The sequence below is a fragment of the Silurus meridionalis genome, chromosome 11, assembly GCF_014805685.1.
Source record: "Silurus meridionalis isolate SWU-2019-XX chromosome 11, ASM1480568v1, whole genome shotgun sequence".
In the NCBI taxonomy this organism is placed as follows: domain Eukaryota; kingdom Metazoa; phylum Chordata; class Actinopteri; order Siluriformes; family Siluridae; genus Silurus; species Silurus meridionalis.
Genome location: NC_060894.1, coordinates 4410822 through 4432500, shown reverse-complemented (window position 1 = coordinate 4432500; position 21679 = coordinate 4410822). Strand labels below are relative to the sequence as shown.

General features: G+C 33.9%; 3 protein-coding genes across 3 annotated transcripts in view; all 3 read left to right on the top strand.

Annotated features, from left to right (window-relative positions):
• LOC124393668 overlaps positions 1-8901 on the top strand; it is a 100235-nt gene extending 91334 nt beyond the window's left edge. The window contains exons 90-108 of the mRNA XM_046861629.1: positions 93-113; positions 271-297; positions 539-556; positions 828-854; positions 1056-1076; positions 2527-2592; positions 2696-2802; positions 2951-3015; positions 3158-3294; positions 3403-3588; positions 4035-4232; positions 4351-4503; positions 4884-5059; positions 5155-5325; positions 5502-6851; positions 6967-7008; positions 7112-7171; positions 7291-7354; positions 7847-8901. Of these exons, the coding sequence (XP_046717585.1) occupies positions 93-113; positions 271-297; positions 539-556; positions 828-854; positions 1056-1076; positions 2527-2592; positions 2696-2802; positions 2951-3015; positions 3158-3294; positions 3403-3588; positions 4035-4232; positions 4351-4503; positions 4884-5059; positions 5155-5325; positions 5502-6851; positions 6967-7008; positions 7112-7171; positions 7291-7354; positions 7847-7911 (2954 nt within the window). The 3' untranslated portion in view covers positions 7912-8901. The remainder of the gene's footprint in view (positions 1-92; positions 114-270; positions 298-538; positions 557-827; positions 855-1055; positions 1077-2526; positions 2593-2695; positions 2803-2950; positions 3016-3157; positions 3295-3402; positions 3589-4034; positions 4233-4350; positions 4504-4883; positions 5060-5154; positions 5326-5501; positions 6852-6966; positions 7009-7111; positions 7172-7290; positions 7355-7846) is intronic.
• A 693-nt stretch (positions 8902-9594) lies between these two features.
• LOC124393517 lies at positions 9595-20086 on the top strand. The gene is made up of 16 exons (XM_046861411.1): positions 9595-9743; positions 10747-10806; positions 11521-11615; positions 14736-14784; positions 14910-15059; positions 16471-16644; positions 16795-16827; positions 16958-17092; positions 17360-17533; positions 17822-17956; positions 18084-18257; positions 18414-18446; positions 18572-18706; positions 18805-18978; positions 19129-19161; positions 20025-20086. The coding sequence occupies exons 2-16, from the start codon at positions 10794-10796 to the stop codon at positions 20084-20086; spliced, it is 1569 nt and encodes a 522-aa protein (XP_046717367.1). The 5' UTR covers positions 9595-9743; positions 10747-10793.
• LOC124393065 (adhesion G protein-coupled receptor F5-like) lies at positions 20064-21162 on the top strand. The gene is made up of 4 exons (XM_046860382.1): positions 20064-20318; positions 20532-20705; positions 20863-20895; positions 21003-21162. The coding sequence occupies exons 1-4, from the start codon at positions 20153-20155 to the stop codon at positions 21143-21145; spliced, it is 516 nt and encodes a 171-aa protein (XP_046716338.1). The 5' UTR covers positions 20064-20152; the 3' UTR covers positions 21146-21162.
• Positions 21163-21679: the final 517 nt, after the last annotated feature.

Here is a 21679-nt window from a genome sequence, read left to right as displayed (position 1 = left end):
TAATAATGTGTAACAGCATGGAGTTAAATCATTTATTTGTGTTTTTATTTTTCTGTCTATGCTCTTCTTTGGCTTTTACACAAAATAACATGCAGTTCCATCAACAACACCAGGTAAAGATTCAATGACAGTGTGTGGTAAATCATCTTTATCCCACTGTGTTGATAAATTCTGGCTTTTTTTTTATTTATTTGTTTGTTTGTTTTAGAAAATGTTTAATTTATACAGTTCTTCTTATCATTTTTCTCATCCTTTCTCTTTCTTATATAGAAAATTCAACAACTACAGTACAAACAGGTGAAGTTTCACTGACAGTGTGTTTATATATTAATGTGTGAACTTTCCACACTTCCAGATACTTCAAAATCTTTACTCCATTCATCCGTTATATTGTTCTTAAACATCTGAGATATTACACATTTTTATACATGCCTTACTTGATTACATAATTATGTGTAACAGCATGGAGTTAAATCATTTAATGTGTTTTCTTCTTTTTCTATGCTCTTCTTTGTCTTTTACACAAAATGACATGTAGTTCCATCATCAACACCAGGTAAAGATTCAATGACAGTGTGTAGTAAATCATCTTTATCCCACTGTGTTGATGAATTCTAGATTTGTATTTATTTATTTATTTATTTATTTATTTATTTATTTATTTATTTATGTATTTATTTTTGTTTATTTTTATTTATTTATGTTTGTTTGTTTTAGAAAATGGTAAATTTATACATTTCTTCTCTTCATTTTTTTCTCATCCTTTCTCTCTCTCTCTCTCTCTCTCTCTCTCTCTCTCTCTCTCTGTCTCTCTCTCTCTTATATAGAAAATTCAACAAGTACAACACAACCAGGTGAAGTTTCACTGACAGTGTGTTTATATATTAATGTGTGAACTTTCCATCCATCTGTTATATTGTTCTTAAACATCTGAGATCTTATACATATTTAAACATGCTTTAGTTAGTTTTATAATAATGTGTAACAGCATGCAGTTGAATCATTTATTTTTCTGTTTATGCTCTTCTTTGGCTCATTCACAAAATGACATGCAGTTACATCAACAACACCACCAGGTAAAGATTCAATGACTGTGTATGTGTGTGTGTGTGTGTGTGTGTGTGTGTGTGTGTGTGTGTGTGTGTGTGTGTGTGTGTGTGTGTGCGCAGCATATAGATGTGTAATATGTGTTTTGGAGATGGATCATAAATTCGACTTTTTAAAGCTGTTGTATGTAAGATTTAGAAATGTTTCCCTCTCTGAAATAACCATGCAGTTAAATTCTACACCTGAAGATCAGTAATGGGTAGTTTTCCTGGACTTCCCCCGCATACACAGTGGTGGACAGTAACAAAGTAAATGTATTTTGTTACTGTACTTAAGTAGCTTTTTTACGTTTCTCTACTTTACTAAATTATTTTCATCTGGGGAACTTTTACCTTAACTTCACTACATTTCAAAGTTAAAAATATTACTTTTTACTCAACTGCATTTTGTTAAATCAGTCGTTCCTTTTTATTTATGTATTGGAAAAAACGTAACTGCTAAAACACACTGCAAGGCACCAATTAGAGTAGAGCGCGTTCTTTGTTTTAAATTTGTTTTAGTTGCCGCTTGGTGTGTCTACTCAGCACCAATATACAATTCAAGTTCAGTTCAACAGCAAGTAGAACATTTTGATAGTATTAACCAATAGAAGAAACCTTTATACTTTTCACATAAATTGAGTTGATAATGTAAAGAGTCTTGTAAAAAAATAAGAAATAGAAAAATAATAGCCATAATAACACACCATGCTGCATCACACCATCTAAACACTAGCTAGACAAGCTCTGCTCTCCAAACTGTACAGTGTACAGTGGCAGAAATAAAATGAAGGTACACCAGACAACCATTGTAAGATTATATAGAGTTCTTAAGACCTGTTGAAGAGGATGCAGAAACCATTTCTCATTAACGTCATATGAAACATTGGAGTGACCAAGTGAAGGTTTTTGGTTTTATTAGACCAAGATCAGGATACTGTATTATGTTTCAAAGCACTATTTGTGGTACAAACTTTACACAGGCCAAAACTCAAATAACAGCATTCGTACATAATACACTGATATTTGGTGGTGCCGAAATAATTTTTGATGCTACTTCTCATGATTCTTTTTTAACAAGTAGATACTGTTTTACAGTGGTCATGTCAAAGTACAGATTAAAATCTCTTTGACAAATTGTAACACTTTTTTGAAGAGAAGGAAAAAATGCAGTCAAAAAGCAGCCAACCATCTTATAAACTCTGGAACAAATCTGCCAGGTGGAATAGATGAAAATGTGTACAAAGTTGGAAGGAACTTACCCCAACAGATGTAAAGCTGTTATTTAACTGATATGTGGTTTCACCAACAATTACTCTGAGGGGGTTAAAAACTTATGCAAACAGCTTTTATTTCACTTTGAATCTGGCCTTATTTAAACTACAGTATGTAAGACGTAATGCTTGTTCTACAACTGATTCTGAATTCAATATGTCCATAGCAAACATCACTTCTCCTACTCCTGCTTCTACAACAACTACAACAACTACAGCAACAACCAAACCATGTATGATTTTAATCCTTCTTCTTTCCTGTATTAAACAATATACTTTTTTACTTTTTTTTTTAAAGTAATTGTTGTAATTGTATTTTATTAATATATTTTACAGATTCAACTTTAAGTTTTGCACTAACAATAAATGAAACATTTAATTTCGCACTCACTGACAAAACTACTGCAAAATACAAAGACTATGATTTAAAAATAAGGACATCAGTAAGTGTTGTACAATATAATTTGATACAATAACTATTACCCATTTAATACTGAGAAATTATTATTATGATTATATTATTATTATTATAAAACATGGTGGATAGTAGTGACATACTGTATATACTTCCATTCTCAAATTCTTTCTTAGGTTGATAGCAGCTTCAATACTGTCTCTGGTTATGTGAATAAATCTGCAAGCGTGACTGGCTTCAGGTGACGTTACTTTTTATAATCTGCAATAATTATATCTGATATCCTTGATTTTTAAAATCAATATTTTAATTAAATTAAAGCTTGAATTGTTGTATTATTTAAAAAAATAATGTTTTTAATTATTGTTTCATGGTTTAAACAGATCTGGCAGCATCATCGTAGACTTTACTATTCAAACAACAAATACCAGTTTGAATTTATTATCAGTGAGCCAAACCCTTGTTAAAAATCTCAAAGCTCAGGGATTAACTGTGAACGATAATGCACTCAGCCAAAGTGGTAAAAGCTTGTTAACTTTTTAAAGCCCCATTATTAATGTTGTACATATTTACAATTTTGCTCCATTTTGGAAAAACTTTTAGTGATGTATTTGGCTCTTAATTTCAGTGAACGGTGGACTATACAAAACGACTGGCTATATATATCCTGGGGAAGATCTCTTACTGACCTGCAGTCCTCCAGAGAGTAACACCATAAACTGGTACCTTGGTGACATTAAACTACAGTCATCCAACCAATATGAAATTATTCAAGATAAACTCACTGTGAAGGATGCAAGTGACAGTAAAAGTGGTAAGTCTGAGATAATTATGTAAATCTGCATACAGTAGTCAGAAATAATGTGTTAATGACAAAAATATATACTGTAACGAGAACATTACCATTATGATTTTTTTTAAAACCTGTTCATGTTAATGTCAATGTTTTTTGATAGTAATTAAAACTAAATATTGTTTTGCAACAAACTTACAAAGAAATCAACCATTTCTCAACACGTAATATAAGGCTGAAAATATAGAGTACTATGCAAAATGTTCCTTTAAAAATACTGAAATTAAAACATTTCTAATAAAAAAATAGCGCATCACTATAAAGAAAAAAAAATTATAAATGTATTTTTTATAAAAAGTGTATAGTTTCAAAAAGCAAATTGTCTGGTAAGATTTACTGAGCATTGAGGAAAATCTGCCACAATTCGTCTGCAGATTTTGATTAGTGCACCTTCTATGTTTTCTCAGGTCAGTACAAATGCATCACAACAGTAAATTCTCTGCCCTATGTTATCTGGCAAAATATTCAAATTGAGCCATACCCCGTTATCCAAGTGACCAGCAACAAAGTTGAAAAATGTTCGGATGCAACAATCACACTGCAGTGTTGTGTTCAGAAGAGCTACCAGGTGCAATGGATCTCAGAATGTAGCAAAACTTCAACAGGTAACATGCAGCTCTTTTCTTTTCTTTTCTTTTCTTTTCTTAAATGACAATGAATATTATGAGGAATGAATTTGGTTGACTTTTTCACCACACCTTGTTATTTAATTGTGTTGCACAGACTCCCAGACAGGCTGTGAATTATGTGACTATATAGTTAAACAAACCGAGTGCAAAAATGCTGACCAAGAAAAACAGTTCAAATGTCGACTCAGTACTTCCATCGCCAAAACTATCGACCCAAAGACCACCATAATAAGTTTAAAAAACCAACGTGAGTAACCAGCTATTTTTATTATTATTTTGTTCCCCAAATCAGTATCAAACATAGCAAAGTGCGCCTTAAATAAAAATTTAAATAAAGGATTATTAATAATTATAATATATCTATGACACATAAGCAATATCTCAATTTGTCATTTTCTGTTCAAAGTAAATAAATGTTGTTTATAAATTATGAGGATGAATATATATTTTCAGCTATGCATCTTTAAATTATATACAATTTTATTTTAAGTTTTATCCTGGAAAAAAACATATACATGGGGAAAATATTGATTTACTATATTAAATCTTGAAAATCTGAGGTTGCATATGTAACATTGTGTCGTTGACTCATAGAGTAAATACAATTTCTCATATCTCTATTTTTAGAATTTCCCTGCTATAATAGTTTTTTTGGAGCTGGAAATAATGGAGATACAGTCAATGGTTCCTGCAGCAGTGACAAAGAAGGCTATCAAATAGCTCAGTGTATTTCAAATGTTTGGAACGTCATAAATAACCAGTGTGTTCTGCGGGTCTTTGCGAATTTATTGGCTGTAGCTGAGGTAGTTTGACTTTCATTTTACTTCCATGATGTATAATATTATTTCTGTGGTTTTTATTTTTTTCCATTTAATATTTTATGTTATATTGTCTTTAGGTATTAAAAGTGGAAAACATTAAAGATTTTATGAGCAACCTCAGCAGTACTGCTGCGTCAGAGATTGGCAATATCACTGACTCTTCGGCAACCATAGTAACAATTGTAAAAATACTCAACATTGTTTCCAGTCTCTCACAAACTATTTTTATTGATAAACCCATTATGGAGGTAGGCACTTTTTTTGAAATAATAAAAAAAAAAATCAGTGAGTGTATATTTGTGTTAAATATGGATATGGATATATAGTATAATGTAGCAATTTGACAGTTACTTATTTTGTAACACTACTACTTTTTGTTAAAAAATAAAGTTTTATGTTATAATCTTTTTTTTTCAATTTCAAGAATTTCCTAAGCACATCCGATGTCATTGGCTCAGACGGTGCACAAGGCCAATGGATGCTTATAAACAATAACAATGCAAACAAGAATATTAGTTCTGTTCATCTGGACTCGACTGAAAGCATTGCCCGTAGACTCACGAATGAAAGCGTCGACATAACAACAAACCTCTCTTCTCTCAATAAACTTTCCGTTACCCCCCCTTTTACTGGATTATTTGGAAAAAAATCAACTACACAAATAAATATTCCAGCAAATAATGCACAGATGTACTTCACAGTCATTATTTCTGAAGCTCTTACTAATATCTTACCTGTTCGAAATCTGACCTACAACAACAGCAGTCAAACTGGGACCAGCATCAATGGAGATGTAGCTGTGATTGAGACAAATGCAACAATTGAGGACATCTTACTTTCTTTTAATGTCAAAAATAAGACACTGGGAAGCCCTCAGTGTGTCTATTGGAACTTCACACTTTTGAATGGCATTGGAGGATGGGACACGACTGGATGTCAACTAAAACCAGTAGGGAATGAAACTGGACGATTCACATGTGAGTGCAATCACACAACTTCCTTTTCAATTCTGATGTCACCATTTACCTTATCTAAAGAACAAACCACAGCCTTAGCCTATATAACTTACATTGGTGTGGCAATTTCAATGGCCAGCTTGGTTTTGTGCCTCCTCATTGAAATCATTATATGGAAATCAGTGACAAGAAATGACACATCCTACATGCGCCATGTGTCCATAGTCAACATTGCTGTCTCCCTTCTGATTGCGAACATATGCTTCATCATTGGAGCAGCAGTTGTAAATAATGGCGAGGGTCCCTGCAGTACAGCAACCTTCTTCATGCACTTCTTTTATCTCGCCCTTTTCTTCTGGATGTTTGTCTCAGCACTCTTGCTCTTCTACCGCACCATCATGGTCTTTTCAAGAATGACCAGAGGAGCAATGATGGCCATAGGCTTCACTGTTGGCTATGGAGCCCCATTAATCATAGCTGTTGTTACTGTGGCATCTACAGCTGGGGGCCATGGATACATTCAAAAAGATTACAATTGCTGGCTGAACTGGAATGAAACGAAGGCCCTCCTGGCATTTGTGATTCCTGCTCTAACTATTGTAGCTATAAACCTCCTGGTGCTTGTTGTGGTTCTGTGTAAGATGTTGAGGAGAGGAGGTTCAACACAGCCAGATGAGAAACATCCTTTAGTGGTCATTGCTAGATGTGTGGCGATTTTAACTCCTCTCTTTGGTCTAACGTGGGGCTTCGGCATTGGGACCATGGTGTCACCAAATTTTGGGATTCATGTGGTGTTCGCCTTCCTAAACTCACTGCAGGTAAAAAAGACATTTTTTTCTCTCTCATTTTGAATGCACATGTTTAAATTAATATTATAACAAAAATGCATTATAGATATTTGTTATATTTCATACAGTAAATGTTCTTTTAAAGGGTTTCTTTATTTTGGTGTTTGGAACATTACTGGATAGTAAGGTATGATCACTTAAAATCTACCTCACAACTCTTTATTTAAAAAAAAAAACACAAACAGGTACAAATAATGCTTAGTTTAATATTGCATGTTTTGTGGTTGCAGGTCCGAGAAGCATTGGCAGGAACGTTCTCACTGAGGAACTTAAGCTCCAATCGCACTAGGGTAAATACACTTCATTGTATACTGTATATGAAGGTTCTTTTAGGAACTACAGGTGAATACAATTCACTCTTACTTTACTTTAATAATTATAGTTAACAATGGATGTGTCTAAATTACAGAGTACTAGTGCCGGACCTTCATCCTCAAGTGGATTTCCTTTCATTCAGAGGTTACGGCAAAGAAGTAAGTAACTGAAATAAAAGTTTAATAAAAAATGAATTTTTAATAAATAAGGCTATTTTGTCACATTATAGTATATGACCATGTAATTTTTTATAATTCCTATATATACACACCTATTTTAAATATCTATTGATTGTTTTCCCTAGTTTGCATTGCTTGTTGATTGCCTGCTTTGTATTTGATTCTGCCTTTACATTTTGACTTTTATATTCTATTGTGTTTGTACCTGTCAATATCCTCATTACATCACAATGACACTGTCCTGTCTCTACCACCTCAAGTAACCACACTATAGGTTTCCTCCAAATGTTTATAACATGGCTTATTTTTAAATTTGGGTAATTTATTTGACTTTGTTAATTTAATTCTTACTTTACTACGATAACATTTTGCTTTCGGCTTTCTTACGTGCTAACGTTATCATGCACTATGCATGTGAGCCTTGTCCTAAATTGTGAATAAATTAACACTATATTGTTTGGTCTTTTGCAGATATGTACAATGTATCGAACCCTGGCTTTACATCATCTTCAAGCACCAATGATGCTGTTGTTTAGAATGAAGCTAACAAACTGTACCCATATTATAGTTCCCCATAAGTACCCATATTATGAGTCAAACATTACATAATACATCTGCATGAAAAACATTAAAACACTTTTTGATTGAAATTTACAATATTAATAAATAAGGTAATCTAATACAATGCAAAATAAGAAATTAAATTTGTAATTGCTTACAAATAACGATCTGAATAATTGCTTATAGAGTCATTAAGCTTATTCAATATACACTATATGCCCAAAGGGGACACTATATGGCCAAACATTTTGAATATCTGACCATAACACACTCATGTCATTTTCTGACTGTGTTATTCCATATTTACTTCAACGTTGCTGTTATAATTGCCTCCACTCACCTGGAAACGTTTTCTACTAGTTACCTCTAGCTAAAAACAACACCCATCAATTCACAGTTTGCAAAGATTCGAATGGAATAACTCAAGGGGCTTGTACAGAGCTCTGAACTAAAGCAAACCAATTCCAAAAGGCCATTAATGATACAAAGCACCATGCTCACACATTCTAATGAAAAATTTCCTTCATTCTTTAAATCTTTCAAATAAATCTTTACATTTTTAAGCAAATTATAGTGTAGTAATTAAAGCTAGAACCTAAAGAATCTGCAGTTTGATGGCATGCAATTATTTAATGTTTTGCAGTTTATTTGCCCACCCTATCAAACAAACACACAAATATATGTTTATATTGAAATAAATGAATTATAAATTGAAATAATAATAATAAAGTTTAAATAATAATTTTAAAAACTCTCATACTTTATATTGATTTCTTTCCAACTGGTATTTTGATTGTTTTCCTATTTCATTAGATAATTTTCTATTAACAATTTCCTTATATTATTATTTTGCACACACTGATTGTTTCTTCATTATTTGACCCTTTCTGTTTAAAAACATCTCAAGGTTGGTTGGATGTTGTTACTGTTACTGTGTCTGAAATAAATCTTACTTTACAAATGAATTACACTTTGCATTTAGTGGTTTGTTCTATTTAATCACATTAGTTTGAGATGTTTGGCACTAAAAAAATTTTTTTTTTTTTCTTTTTTGAAACAGTGAAAATTAACCACTTTACACAGCACACTGTCCTCTCTTATTATATTGTTTAACTAGTAGGATGACCTCAGCATTACTGCACAATATATTAACACTTCATTAACAATGGCATGCTGTTTGAATTGAGAAAATACACAATACGTGACTGTAGAATTATTAGGTTTAGAGTTAGGATAAAATAGTTAGAATTGAACAACAGACTGAACCTTAATATATATTATTGTTAATAATGTTCATTAGTTCATTATTAACATTCATTAGTCATTGATAGTTATTAGGAGTCAGACAGTATTAAAGTAAAGAGTATTCTGGGAATGGAATTATTTTTTAGCATTTTGTACCAGATTGTAAAACAATAGTCTGCATGTGTAAAATGCCTGTTATAAATTACCATCTCTTACTATCTGTGTTACTGAAATTTTTAAATGTTAATTTACAGTATTTATAAATATATTTATAAATACTGTAAATGTGGCAGTAATACTCAGGTGTGCACATGGCTTTGGTAATATGATGTAAAATCCCTATAACCTGCCTCACCTTTAATATCCTGATAACTTAGAATCAGGAAGCAGAAAAATACAGAAGTCTAAAACTGGTTTAGCAAGTAGAAAAACAATAGGATTAGGCTTTAATTCTAAAGCATCTACATGGTCAAGTGTCAGAAATAATAACCCAGAAAGCTAAGAAGGCTCTGGCAAACCTGCTCATGTTTAGTGTGATAAAAGTAGACTGGCTGGAGCTAAGGTAAGACCTAAAAACTACAATTTAATTAGAAAGTTAACACCTTGTTCCCTTTATTCTATATTTTATGTATTAGTGTGTCTACACTCTTGCTTGTTCATTAAATATAATGAAAATGTATGCACTGGTGTATTCTGTTAATAATTATAAATGCATTTGTGAATCCAGTACATGTACAGAGTGAGAAACGTGGACACCTACCAATCTACCTACTTATTAACTTAAACATTTATTTATATTATAATATATTTAAAAAGTAAATTATAATACTAGAGAGTTTGGAATGAATGTTATAATAATATAAAGATTAAGATAGTTAAAATTCAAGACTCTCAGACATTTCTTGGACAAATTCAACATTTGTCAACATGTTTTACATACATGCAATTGTTTTGTAGCAATGTTTTAGCACTTTTATCATAAAATTAATTCTATGTAAAAACATCACATTTCACAAGCTAATTCAAAATTATTTAAAATTACAAACAAGTAAATTTTATATTATGTAAAGAAATATACGTTTTCTTTTAATGATGTTTGATCTATAGATAATTTCATGTTTTCCTTTTTTGTGATTGTTTAAATGCCATTAACTAATTATAATTGAAATGTGATGCATGGAAATGTGTATTAATATTAACATCTGATAAAAAAATACTGTTTATGATAATACATTGACCACACTGTAATGCTCAGGTTTGTTTGATTTTGACAATGGTTGTACATGTTCCTTTAAAAGTATTTCTGGATACTCTGCACATTACAGGTTTATATAATTGCCCTTGTTTTAATTCCTTAGTATGTAGCTTATACAGAGACTTATATCACAGATACAAAATTAATGAAAACTAGAATGAGTAAAACTGCCATTAGCATATAAACCTGAACCAGGTGGAAGTTTTAGCTATAATTGGAATTAGTTGAATGACAGTCTGAATACTATATGTGACTTTGTACTATTGAACTTCTGAATGTGCCCAGTAACTCTTATTTTATACTTATGTAGAAATACTGAAGTGAAACCCACTGTAGTTTAAAATTTGCCTCAGGATCATGGGCAATAAAGGTAAGTTAAATAATTGTTTAGGAATGCAACAGTAATAATAATTTAGAATAGTTTTTATTATCTGCAAATAAATAAATTCCATATAAATATTTTTGCTTTTGTAAAAAAAAACAAAAACATGCTACACTTTAATGGGTTATAATACCTAACTTTCAGGAAGCAAAAATATTATATTTATCATTTTTCTTGAATATTTCCTTTTAGTGGAACTCACATTCAGTCTTGCTTACATACCTAGTGTGTAGTTACACTGAAAAGTATAGTAATATATAGTATAAGTCTGTAGTTACTCTGAATATTATAGTAATACAGTATATAGTATAAGTCTATAGTTATTTGGAATATTATAGTAATACAATATATAGTATAAGTCTATAGTTATTTTGAGTATTATATTAATATATAGTATAAGCCCATAGTTACTCTGAATATTATAGTAATACAATATATAGTATAAGTCTATAGTTACTCTGAATAGTATAGAAACATACCGTCAGTCTGAACTATTTTTAAATCCAAAACATAAAGCTTTTTTTTATTCTTACAATAATTATACTTTTTTTAAAATTAATTGTCAACAGCTGGCATGTTGTTGCCAATAGGTACCCACTGTTCCTTAATTCCCAGCCACAACTCTATTTGTATAATGTTTAATTGGTTCATGAGAAATTACAGTGTATGGCTATTTTTTCCTTTTCAAATTTTATTGCACAGGGACAACACCAGACTGTTTTCTGAGATTTGTTGCCATCCTACTCATGTATGTACATGAGGTGAACTTACAAGGACGTTCAGACATGACTGTGAAGGTAAAGTTTAACACAGCTTCAAAATGTAAATTTAGAATAAATTTAAAAAATAGGAATTTCAATAATGACCTCGTTATCAGTTTGGTTGTTAGGACCGGGTCAGGCAATAAGATATCAAATTACAGACAACAGAATTTAGCACTATTGAGGGATTTGGGGTAAATTAGGAATTGGGAGGAAGTCCTCAAATATCTCAAGAGAGATCTCGAGTCATTGCCATTTTGTTCTGAATTTGACATCACACACACAAATACACACTCATATTGTACAGCTCTGTTGTCACTGTTTGGCTTCCAAACCTGGAATGCCTGGTGCCATCAAGCCTGGTGCCAATCAAGTGGCCACATCCATTTTTAGTGGAAAACCAAAGCAAACAATTATTAATTAGGAAACAAAACCAGAAGAACTGAGGAAAGACTAGAATAAAAACATACAAAAACATTAGCTTAAACGAAATATTTTCAACAAAAGAGAAACGAAAATGAAGAACGTCTCTAGGTTACATATGTAACGTCTCTAGGTTACGAACGTAATCGTAGTTCCCCGAGAGAAGGAGACGCTGCGTCGAAACGCTTTTGGAACGTGTCTGAGTGGTCACGCTCTGTAATAACTTGTGTAATCACCAGCGGGGTGACGTCATGACCAGGAAGTATAAAACACACATGGAGTGAAGCTGGTGCCAGCTTCTGTAAAGGAGAAGGAAGCACTGCAGGGACGCTTAGAAAATGTGGCTTAGAGACACAGCATCTCGCTCCCTCAGGAAACAAGGGTTACATACGCAACTTAGAGACATTCCCTTTGAGGAACTCGAACTGCATCAAAATGCTTTGGGAACGAGTGTAAAGGAGAGGACAGAGAGGCCAGGAGTGGCACTGCAGTCCAGACTTTAGAACCGCACAAAGGTCAGTGGTGGACCAGCCCACAGCGTTGCAAATCTCTTGGAGGGGTACTCCAGAGGACCAAGTTTTTCCTGGTGTGTGGCCTGGAATGGAGGAGGATAGAATGCCTGTTTCCTTACAGGTTGTGGAACGTCCGAGAGCACCTTGGGGATGTAACCCATTCGGGGGTACCCGAAGGCACTGGTCATAGCTGGAGTGAACTCCTGGAAGGAGGGGGTCTTGATGGAAAGGTGCCTCCAAGATGCCTCAGCTAGAGGCTCAAAAACGATGGCCAGGTCCCACCCAGGCACTCTAGATTGTACTTGAGGCCTCAGAAGAAGACGCGTTACAAGAGATTGTGCTGCAAAGGGGGCGTGATACGCCGAAATGGCAGAGTTGTATACTTTTAGGGTGGATGGAGCCAACCTCTTAGTGAACTGTCCTTGGAGGAACTCCAGCACTGAGCCAACCTGGCAGTGGATTGGATTCAGCTGGTGGTGCTCACAGCCATAGCCTCCACAACTCTGGGCGGGGGTGAAATATGGACTCCCAGCATGGGGCCTAGGGATAGGATCCTGGGATCTCTCCAAAACATCTAAGGCATGTAGGCATCGCCACAAGACCTTGATGGTACGGAGAGGATTGCCCTCCCGTGAGAACCCATGGGTCCTGAGCCACCACTGAAGGGGTCTCATGTGCAGCAGGCCAAATGAAATAACACTAGACGAGGCTGCCATGAAAGCAAACCTCAGGAATTTTCGGTGAAAAGGCAGGATGGATACATACATGTGACAAACCAGTCCTCGGATCTGATTTTAAGACACAACCTGCTTGAGGGTTGTGTCTTATGAGTAAGAAGTTTAGCTGATGTAGATCAAAGATAAGATGCAACCCTCCGTCCTTTTTGGGAACTATGAAGTACTGACTGTAAAACCTGGACTCTCGGTGGCCTCCTTCCTCAGGAGAGTGTTTACGTCTTGTTCCAAGACCAGAGTCTGCTGGTTTCCCGTGGAAACGGGGCGGAAGAGACCCAAACTTAATCGTGTAACCTCGCTCTATAGTGCGCAGGACCCACTGAGACACGTTTGGAGGAGCTTTCCAAGCTGCCAGAAAGTGCCTTAACGGTATCAGTCTCTAAAGACTGACCTCCTGTCTGCCTAGAGCTGGCACAGTGCCAGCAGAACAGTATGATAAAAGCTGGCAAAGCAGTGCTGTCTCCTGAAACAGAGCCAACTCCAGCATGAAAAAGTGCTTTGTGACTGGGATAGTATTAAATATGAGGGCGGGAGAGGCCACAAGTTCCTATCTAAGAAATCATGTCTGCCTGCCCTGCTAAAAAAGTCTCCCTGCCTTCCTGGTCTGCTGAGAAAATTGCTATTGATGCCGAGGACGTCGCTCTATCTTGGATGAGAATGCCGCTCTGCCCCCAGCTTGGATGAAGATGTTGCTTTGCCCTCTAGCCCAACTGAAGACACAGTCTTGAGCAAGTAGCCACATATTCTCAGGATGCCATGAAAGGGGGTTTATGATCATTTTCTTTTATGGTTTGGTAAACAGATCAACATTGGCCTGTCACCATTACAAGCAGAGCTTTTGTGCACCCACAATAATCCTAGCATCCATGTCAGTTCAGTGTCCCAGCAACCTCAATGTTCCCTCTGAGTACCAAGTTTTCATTAAAATCAGCAGACTACCTTCTTATCAGCCCTATTACTGCACTATTAAGCTGTTCCCTGTACCATACCACCATGCAGTCTTATTTATGCTCTGTTCATAGTGGACCACAAAGAAATGAAGGCGTGCATTTAGTAGGGACTTGACCAAGGTACATCTGTCTGTCTAACTCACCCAATTTGTCTTTATGGATTGAAAAGAAGATGGCTTCTGAGCATGCATTTACTTTTGGGGTTTAAACCAATCACCCTGCCTTTTAACATCGCTAAACGTTTTTTAAACATTCGTATAGACAAGCTTCATAGAGAAGCTTGGGCTGACTGTCTAACCTAACTTCCAGCTACCATCTGCAAGCAAATAGCCAAGTTTAAAAGGCAAAATTTCATACATCATATTTAACTATCGTAAATATCTGAAACTATACATTATTTTTGCATTTTGTCTTTTCATTGTATATTTGCTAAATGCATAAAGTATATGTATCCACTGATCTCTCCACCTATTCATCCAGATTATTTTTTTTTTATTATTATTATTCTTTTTTTTTTCTTTTTTTTTTCAAATTCAGGTTAATTTTGCAGATGGACAAATACATAAAATTATGAAACAACAAAATGGTAATGAAAAATTCTAATGTTATAATTATTAAAATCTTGCTATACAATTTTAGTAAGTAAATGTTTGCATTTTATGCCATCATTTCATTAATACATTTACTTCAATTTTTTTATGTCACTTACAGTGAACTCAAACAGATTAGAATACATTTTGATCATAGAAGTAAATGTGTCACAGATGAATTTGTTTAATCAAATCAAATCACCACTGGAGTCCATCAGTTCTTTACAAACAGAAAACAGTGCAAAAATTGATGGCTTTAACGTTACAACAGGTAAGCTCTATTTGTATTATTGTTATTTTTTTTTTATAATTAAGCATGCATACTGTAATAAGTACTCATTTGGCATGAGATTTGTTATGATCCTGAAAGGAAATTTTTAATACTATTGCAAATACAATTAGTATAAAAATATTCTTTAGTGGAGTTGACGGTTTACTGTAAGCTTTGTGTCCAATTTTTGCTGTAACAGACAAAATCAAACATTGTAGAATTATTTATTTAATGTTAAGCAAAATTCTATTTTAGTAGTGTGAGGAAGTTTTGGTTGAATAATCTCCTGTACAGTATTTGTCAGTGGTAGTCCTATTTTATAAATTGGTTCTCCAGACACACATTAAAGTCATAAGATGGTTCCTGATACCTGTATTTAGAGTCTTCAAGTCTTCATAGTGTGTAATGTTCTCTGAGAAAACAGACAGGAGAGTAAAACCTTTTGAAAGCGAAAAGAGTAACATCCTTGTTAGAGCAGGTATTTACAATTACATTTACATTTGTGGCATTTAGCAGACGCCTTTGTCCAGAGCGACGTACAAAAGGCAGACATAATGACATCCCCAGTAAGGCCCGGCAGGTGTGTAAGGTGCTCAGAAGAGTCAGAGTGGAGAATACCATCCTCCCAAAACCCCAGGGTTTAAAGCCAAATAAGGTAGAGACATACACAAAGCTAGAGGAAGACATATCAGCAGGCACTAGAAGAAAAACAGAGTGATATATATTGTCTGTGGGGTCAGACATGGAGGATGGGAGAGACAGCAAATTCCTTGATTTAGTTACAGACCCCTGATCAATGATCTCAGCTGAAAACAGGAGGCCTTGCTATAAGCCTCCAGTTGGCTAGGAATTGGACATTACATTACCTTACATTACACTTTCTGTATGTGACAGACAACCTAACCCAGCTATATTCACAAAAGTGTGTTGAAATGTCAATCAATGAATCCATTTGAATGTTGGTATACAGATGTGGCTGTTGAAAATGCACGTTTCTTCCCGAGACTTGGTGCAATTTGTCCTGCGAAGTGCTGCGAAATCCAGTTAAATCCTGTAGGCACTTTGTTGTGCAGTGAAATAGGAAGAAAATGCACGAAATCAATGTGTTTTGAATAACAGCAATACAAGAATACTGCACCAAAGCCTGGGTCCACAGTTAAATGTACAAACGGTGGTCAATCAATGACAGTAGCTAATTATGAGCATGTATTTGAGAAATTAGTAAATTGAGCAATCCAATTTTATATTGTTTTTTTTTTTTTTTTTTTACAAGGGTGAAAGCATAAATAAAAGTACCTAGTGGCTGTGAGAATAAAGTACAGATTAAAGGTTGGGCCATCAGGTTAGCAAAAAGAAACACTAATTTACGATTCTAAAAACATACACATTGTTGTAATTTTCTGCTCCACAGTGTGCAGTTTAAATGGTAGTGAATATCAGTGCAGGTGTGAGGATCAATATTTCTGGCCCTGTGAAAAGTGTACAGTATATGAGTCTTGTGATAACGTCACCGATGCCTCATGTGGCTGCATCAATGGTCTTCCAAATGATGAACAGTTCTGCCAACCAATCAGTGAGCTGACCAGTATGTATGACATATTACATAAACCATTAGCAAATTTATTGAGTGCTTGTTAAATACGTTATTATTAAAATTGATTCAGTAAACTACAATTGTTTTAGTATTCATTTATTTATTAAACGTTTCTAATCTTGCTATTGTTTTAACTTTTAGATAACGCCACCTGTCAAGCTTTTACACCTACTGGTAAAAGTAACATTTTCCAGTACACATAAGATCATTTGCTAATTCTCACCTGTTTTCATTATTTTGCACATTATTCTGACCACAGTAATGTAGAATTTAATGCAGCCAATCGTTTTACTAATTCCCTCAGCTGAATATTTAATTGAAATTGAGTTAAATGCAGCAGATATAACAATCCTGAATCCTCTGAGGAACCTTTCGGCAAGCCCCAGCCTATCTATAAAAAATAGGAACACCAGTATCACTGAAATGAACATCACTACTGGTAACTGCTCAGTCTCATAGTTACTGTCTATTGTTTCTGACTAATTTTAAAACAGTGTATTAAATAAACCTAAAGTAGAGTCATTTAATATTTTAGAGTTGTTTTTTGGTTTTTAAATATTCTAAACATGTTGAAACAGATATATCTGGTGATTGTTGCAATATTTAGCAAAGTTTTAACAAAAATTGTGTTATTTATTATTGAAATCTTAACTGCACTAAAGTTGTTACAAAAGAAAAAAAAATCTTGTATCTTTTTGTTCTACAGTGTGCAAGTTAAATGGTAGTGAATATCAGTGCAGGTGTGAGGATCAATATTTCTGGCCATGTGAAAAGTGTACAGTAAATGGGTCTTTTGATGATGTCACTAATATCTCATGTGGCTACAATAATGTTCTTCCAAATGATGGACACTTGTGCAAACCACTCACTGAGATAACCAGTATGTATGATGTTTTACTGTACTTAAAATACAAAGTTTTATGAATGCTTGTTTTATACTGTATCAGTAAATTCTGTTAAATAAAATCTGTGTTTCTAACGTAAAAAACTTTCTAACATTGCTATCTTGTAACTTTAAGATATGTCTTCCTGTCCAGCTGAAACACAGAGAGGTGAAACTAACATCCTCCAATAACTATCAGATTATGTCCAATGTGTCAAGTGTTATTTTGCAATTAAACCACAATAAAATAAAATTGATGCCGAACTTTTTCACCTTTTCTTTCAGCTGAATGTCTAATTGAAATTGAGGTTGATGGACTTGATATGGCAATCCTGAATCCTATAAGGAACCTTTTAATGACCCTTAGCATACTTTCAATGAACAGTAACATCAATATCACTGAAATTGACTTCACTACAGGTGGGCAGAGTTTTGCTACATCTAGGATTTTTGAGCTAAGTTGAACCTGTTCTAACGAACATGGAGGGAAATAATGTTCATATAACAAATAAAAACACAAACATTTTAATTTTTTTCTCTTGCACAGTGTGCAGTATGAATGGTACTGTATATCAGTGCAGGTGTGAGGATCAGTATTTCTGGCCATGTGAAAAATGTACAGTATATGGATTCATTGATGACGTCTCTAATATCTCATGTGGCTGCATCAACGTTCTTCCAAATAATGGACACTTCTGCCAAACATTTACTGAGATGACCAGTATGTATGATGTATTACATTATTTAAAATATGACCAAGTTTTATGAATGCTTGTTTTATACTTTATCAGTAAATTCTGTTCTGTAAAGTTAATTTATTTTTGTATTCATTCTTTTTATTAAAACCTTCTAACATTGCTATTGTTGTAACTGTAAGATAAGTCTTCCTGTCCAGCTCTAACAACAAGAGGTAAATCTCACATCCTTCACTACCTATCAGATTGTAACCTATTTCATAAGTGCTTTGATAATTTTGCTAATTCAACCACAATAACGAAGATTTGATGGGGAACGCTTTTTTATCTTTTCTTTTAGCTGAATTCCTGATTGAAATGGAGGTTGATGCACTAGATATAACAATCCTGAATCCTATGAGGAACATTTTAATGACCCGTAGCTTACTTTCAATGAACAGTAACATCAATATCAATGAAATAAACATCACTACAGGTGGGTAGAGTCGAGCTACATCTAGGATTTTTAAGCTTAGTTAAACCTGTTCTAACGAATATAGAGGGACATAATTTTCTTAATTTTCCTTTCCACAGTGTGCAGTTTGATTGATAGTGAATATCAGTGCCGGTGTAAAGATCAATATTTCTGGCCATGTGAAAAGTGTACAGTATATGAGTCTTGTGATGATGTCACTAATGCCTTATGTGGCTGCATCAATGCTCTTCCAAATACTGGAAACTTCTGCCAACCAATCAGTGAGCTGGCCAGTATGTATGACGTATTACATAAACCATTAGCAAGTTTGATGAACGCTTGTTAAATACGTTATCATTAAAATTTGTTCAGTAAACTACAATTGTTTTAGTATTCATTCATTTATTAAAAATTTCTATTCTTGCTATTGTTTTAACTTTCAGATAACTCCACCAGTCCAGCTGCTACACCTACTGGTAAATCTAACATTTTCCAGTACACATCAGACCATTTGCCAGTTCTCACCTGTTTTCATTTTTTTCAATTTTTTTTACCACAATAATGTGGAATTTAATGCAGAACATTGTTTTACTTATTCCCTCAGCTGAATATATAATTGAGATTAAGTTAGATGCAGTAGATATAACAATCCTGAATCCTCTGAGGAACCTTTTGGCAAGCAACAGCTTTACTATAAAAAATATTAACATTAGTGCCACTGAAATGAACATCACTACTGGTAACTGTGATTTCTTTGTCTGCTCCATCTCATATTTAGTGTCTATTGTTTCTGACCTATTTTAAAACAGTTTAATAAATGAGCATAATATAAAGTTAATTGATATTATATAATTTTGTTTTGTAAATATTCTAAACATTTTGAAACAGATATACCTGGTGATTGTTGCAATATTTAGCAAAAAAAAAACAAAATTGGGTTATTTACTAGTTAAATCTTAACTACACTAAAGTTGTTACAAAAGAAAAAAAAAATCTTGTATTTTTCTTTTCCACAGTTTGCAGTTTGAATGGTATTGAATATCAGTGCAGGTGTGAGGATCAATATATCTGGCTATGTGAAAAGTGTACAGTATATGGGTCTTGTGATGATGTCACCGATGCCTCATGTGGCTGCATAAATGCTCTTCCAAATGATGAACAGTTCTGCCAACCAATCAGTTAACTAAGCAGTATATATGACCTGTTACCTGAAAGAAGAAACGTTTTTTGATTGCTTGTTGAATCCTTGATCAGTAAATTTTGTTCAGTAATTTATATCTGCCTTAGTCGTCATTTATATTTCAGAAAATTCTAATGAAGCTATTGATGTAACTTTCAGGTTACTCTCCATGTTCAGCTGTTAGACCTACAGGTAAAACTAACATCCTCCAGTACCTCTGACACTGTGTGCAAATTCTCACCTGTTTTCATTATTTGACAGTTTTGACCACAGTAATGTAGAAGGTAATGGAGAACATTGTTTCACTTTTTCCCTCAGCTGAATATTTGTTTGAGGTGGAGCTTGGTGCAGTAGACATAACAATCCTGAATCCTGTAGGAATCCTTTCAGCAACCTCCAACTTAACTGTCAAAAAAAGTAACATCACAATCACTAAAATGAACATCACTACAGGTAACTGACTTTTCTCAGCCAGCTGAATCTCACAGTCTCAGTCTGGTATTGTTTTAGACCCGTGCTTTTATAGATTATTATGTGAGTCTAATGTACAGTCAATTCAGTGACAGAGAATCTTTAATTAGTTTGAACCTATTTAAACAGATTTTTTGGGAGGATGTTCTGATATATAGAAATGAAAAAATATTGTAATTTTTTTCTCTTGCACAGTGTGCAGTATGAATAGTACTGTATATCAGTGTAGGTGTGAGGATCAGTATTTCTGGCCATGTGAAAAGTGTACAGTATATGGATCCTGTGATGACGTCTCTAATATCTTATGTGGGTGCATCAACAATCTTCCAAATGATGGACACTTGTGCCAACCGCTCACTGAGATGACCAGTATGTATGATGTATTACAGTATTTAAAATATTAGCAAGTTTGATTAATACTTGTTTTTTTTTAATTCATCAGTAAATTCTGTTCTGTAAACTCCATTTGTTTTTTATTCATTTTTTTATTAAAACTATTTAATGCTTCTATTGTTGTAACTTTAAGATAAGTCTTCCTGTTCAGCTCCAACAACCAGAGGTAAATCTCACATCCTTCACTACCTATCAGATTATATCCAATTTCTCAAGTACTTTGATAATTTTTATTTGATGGGGAATGTTTTTTTTCCACCTTTTTTCTTTCAGCTGAATTCCAGATTGAAATGGAGGTTGATGCATTAGATATGACAATCCTGAATCCTATGAGGAATGTTTTAATGATCCTTAGCTTACTTTCAATGAACAGAAACATTAATATCACTGAAATGAACATCACTACAGGTGGGTAGAGTCGAGCTACATCTAGGATTTTTGATCTTATTTGAACTTGTTCTAACGAATATGGAGGGACATAATTCACGAAAAAATACAAAAAGCAAACTTTTTTTTTTTTTTTTCTTCCACAGTGTGCAGTTTGATTAATAGTGAATATCAGTGTAGGTGTGAGGATCAATATTTCTGGCCATGTGAAAAGTGTACATTATATGAGTCTTGTGATGATGTCACTAATGCCTCATGTGGCTGCATCAATGCTCTTCCAAATGATGGAAACTTCTGCCAACCAATCAGTGAGCTGGCCAGTATGTATGATGTATTACATAAACTATTAGCAAGTTTGATGAATGCTATTTTAATACTTTATCATTAAATTTTGTTCAGTAAACTACAATTGTTTTAGTATTCATTTATTTATTAAAAGTTTCTATTATTGTTATTGTTTTAACTTTCAGATAACTCCACCAGTCCAGCTGCTACAACTACTGGTAAAATTTAACTTTTCCAGTACACATCAGACCCTTTGCCAGTTCTTACCTGTTTTCATT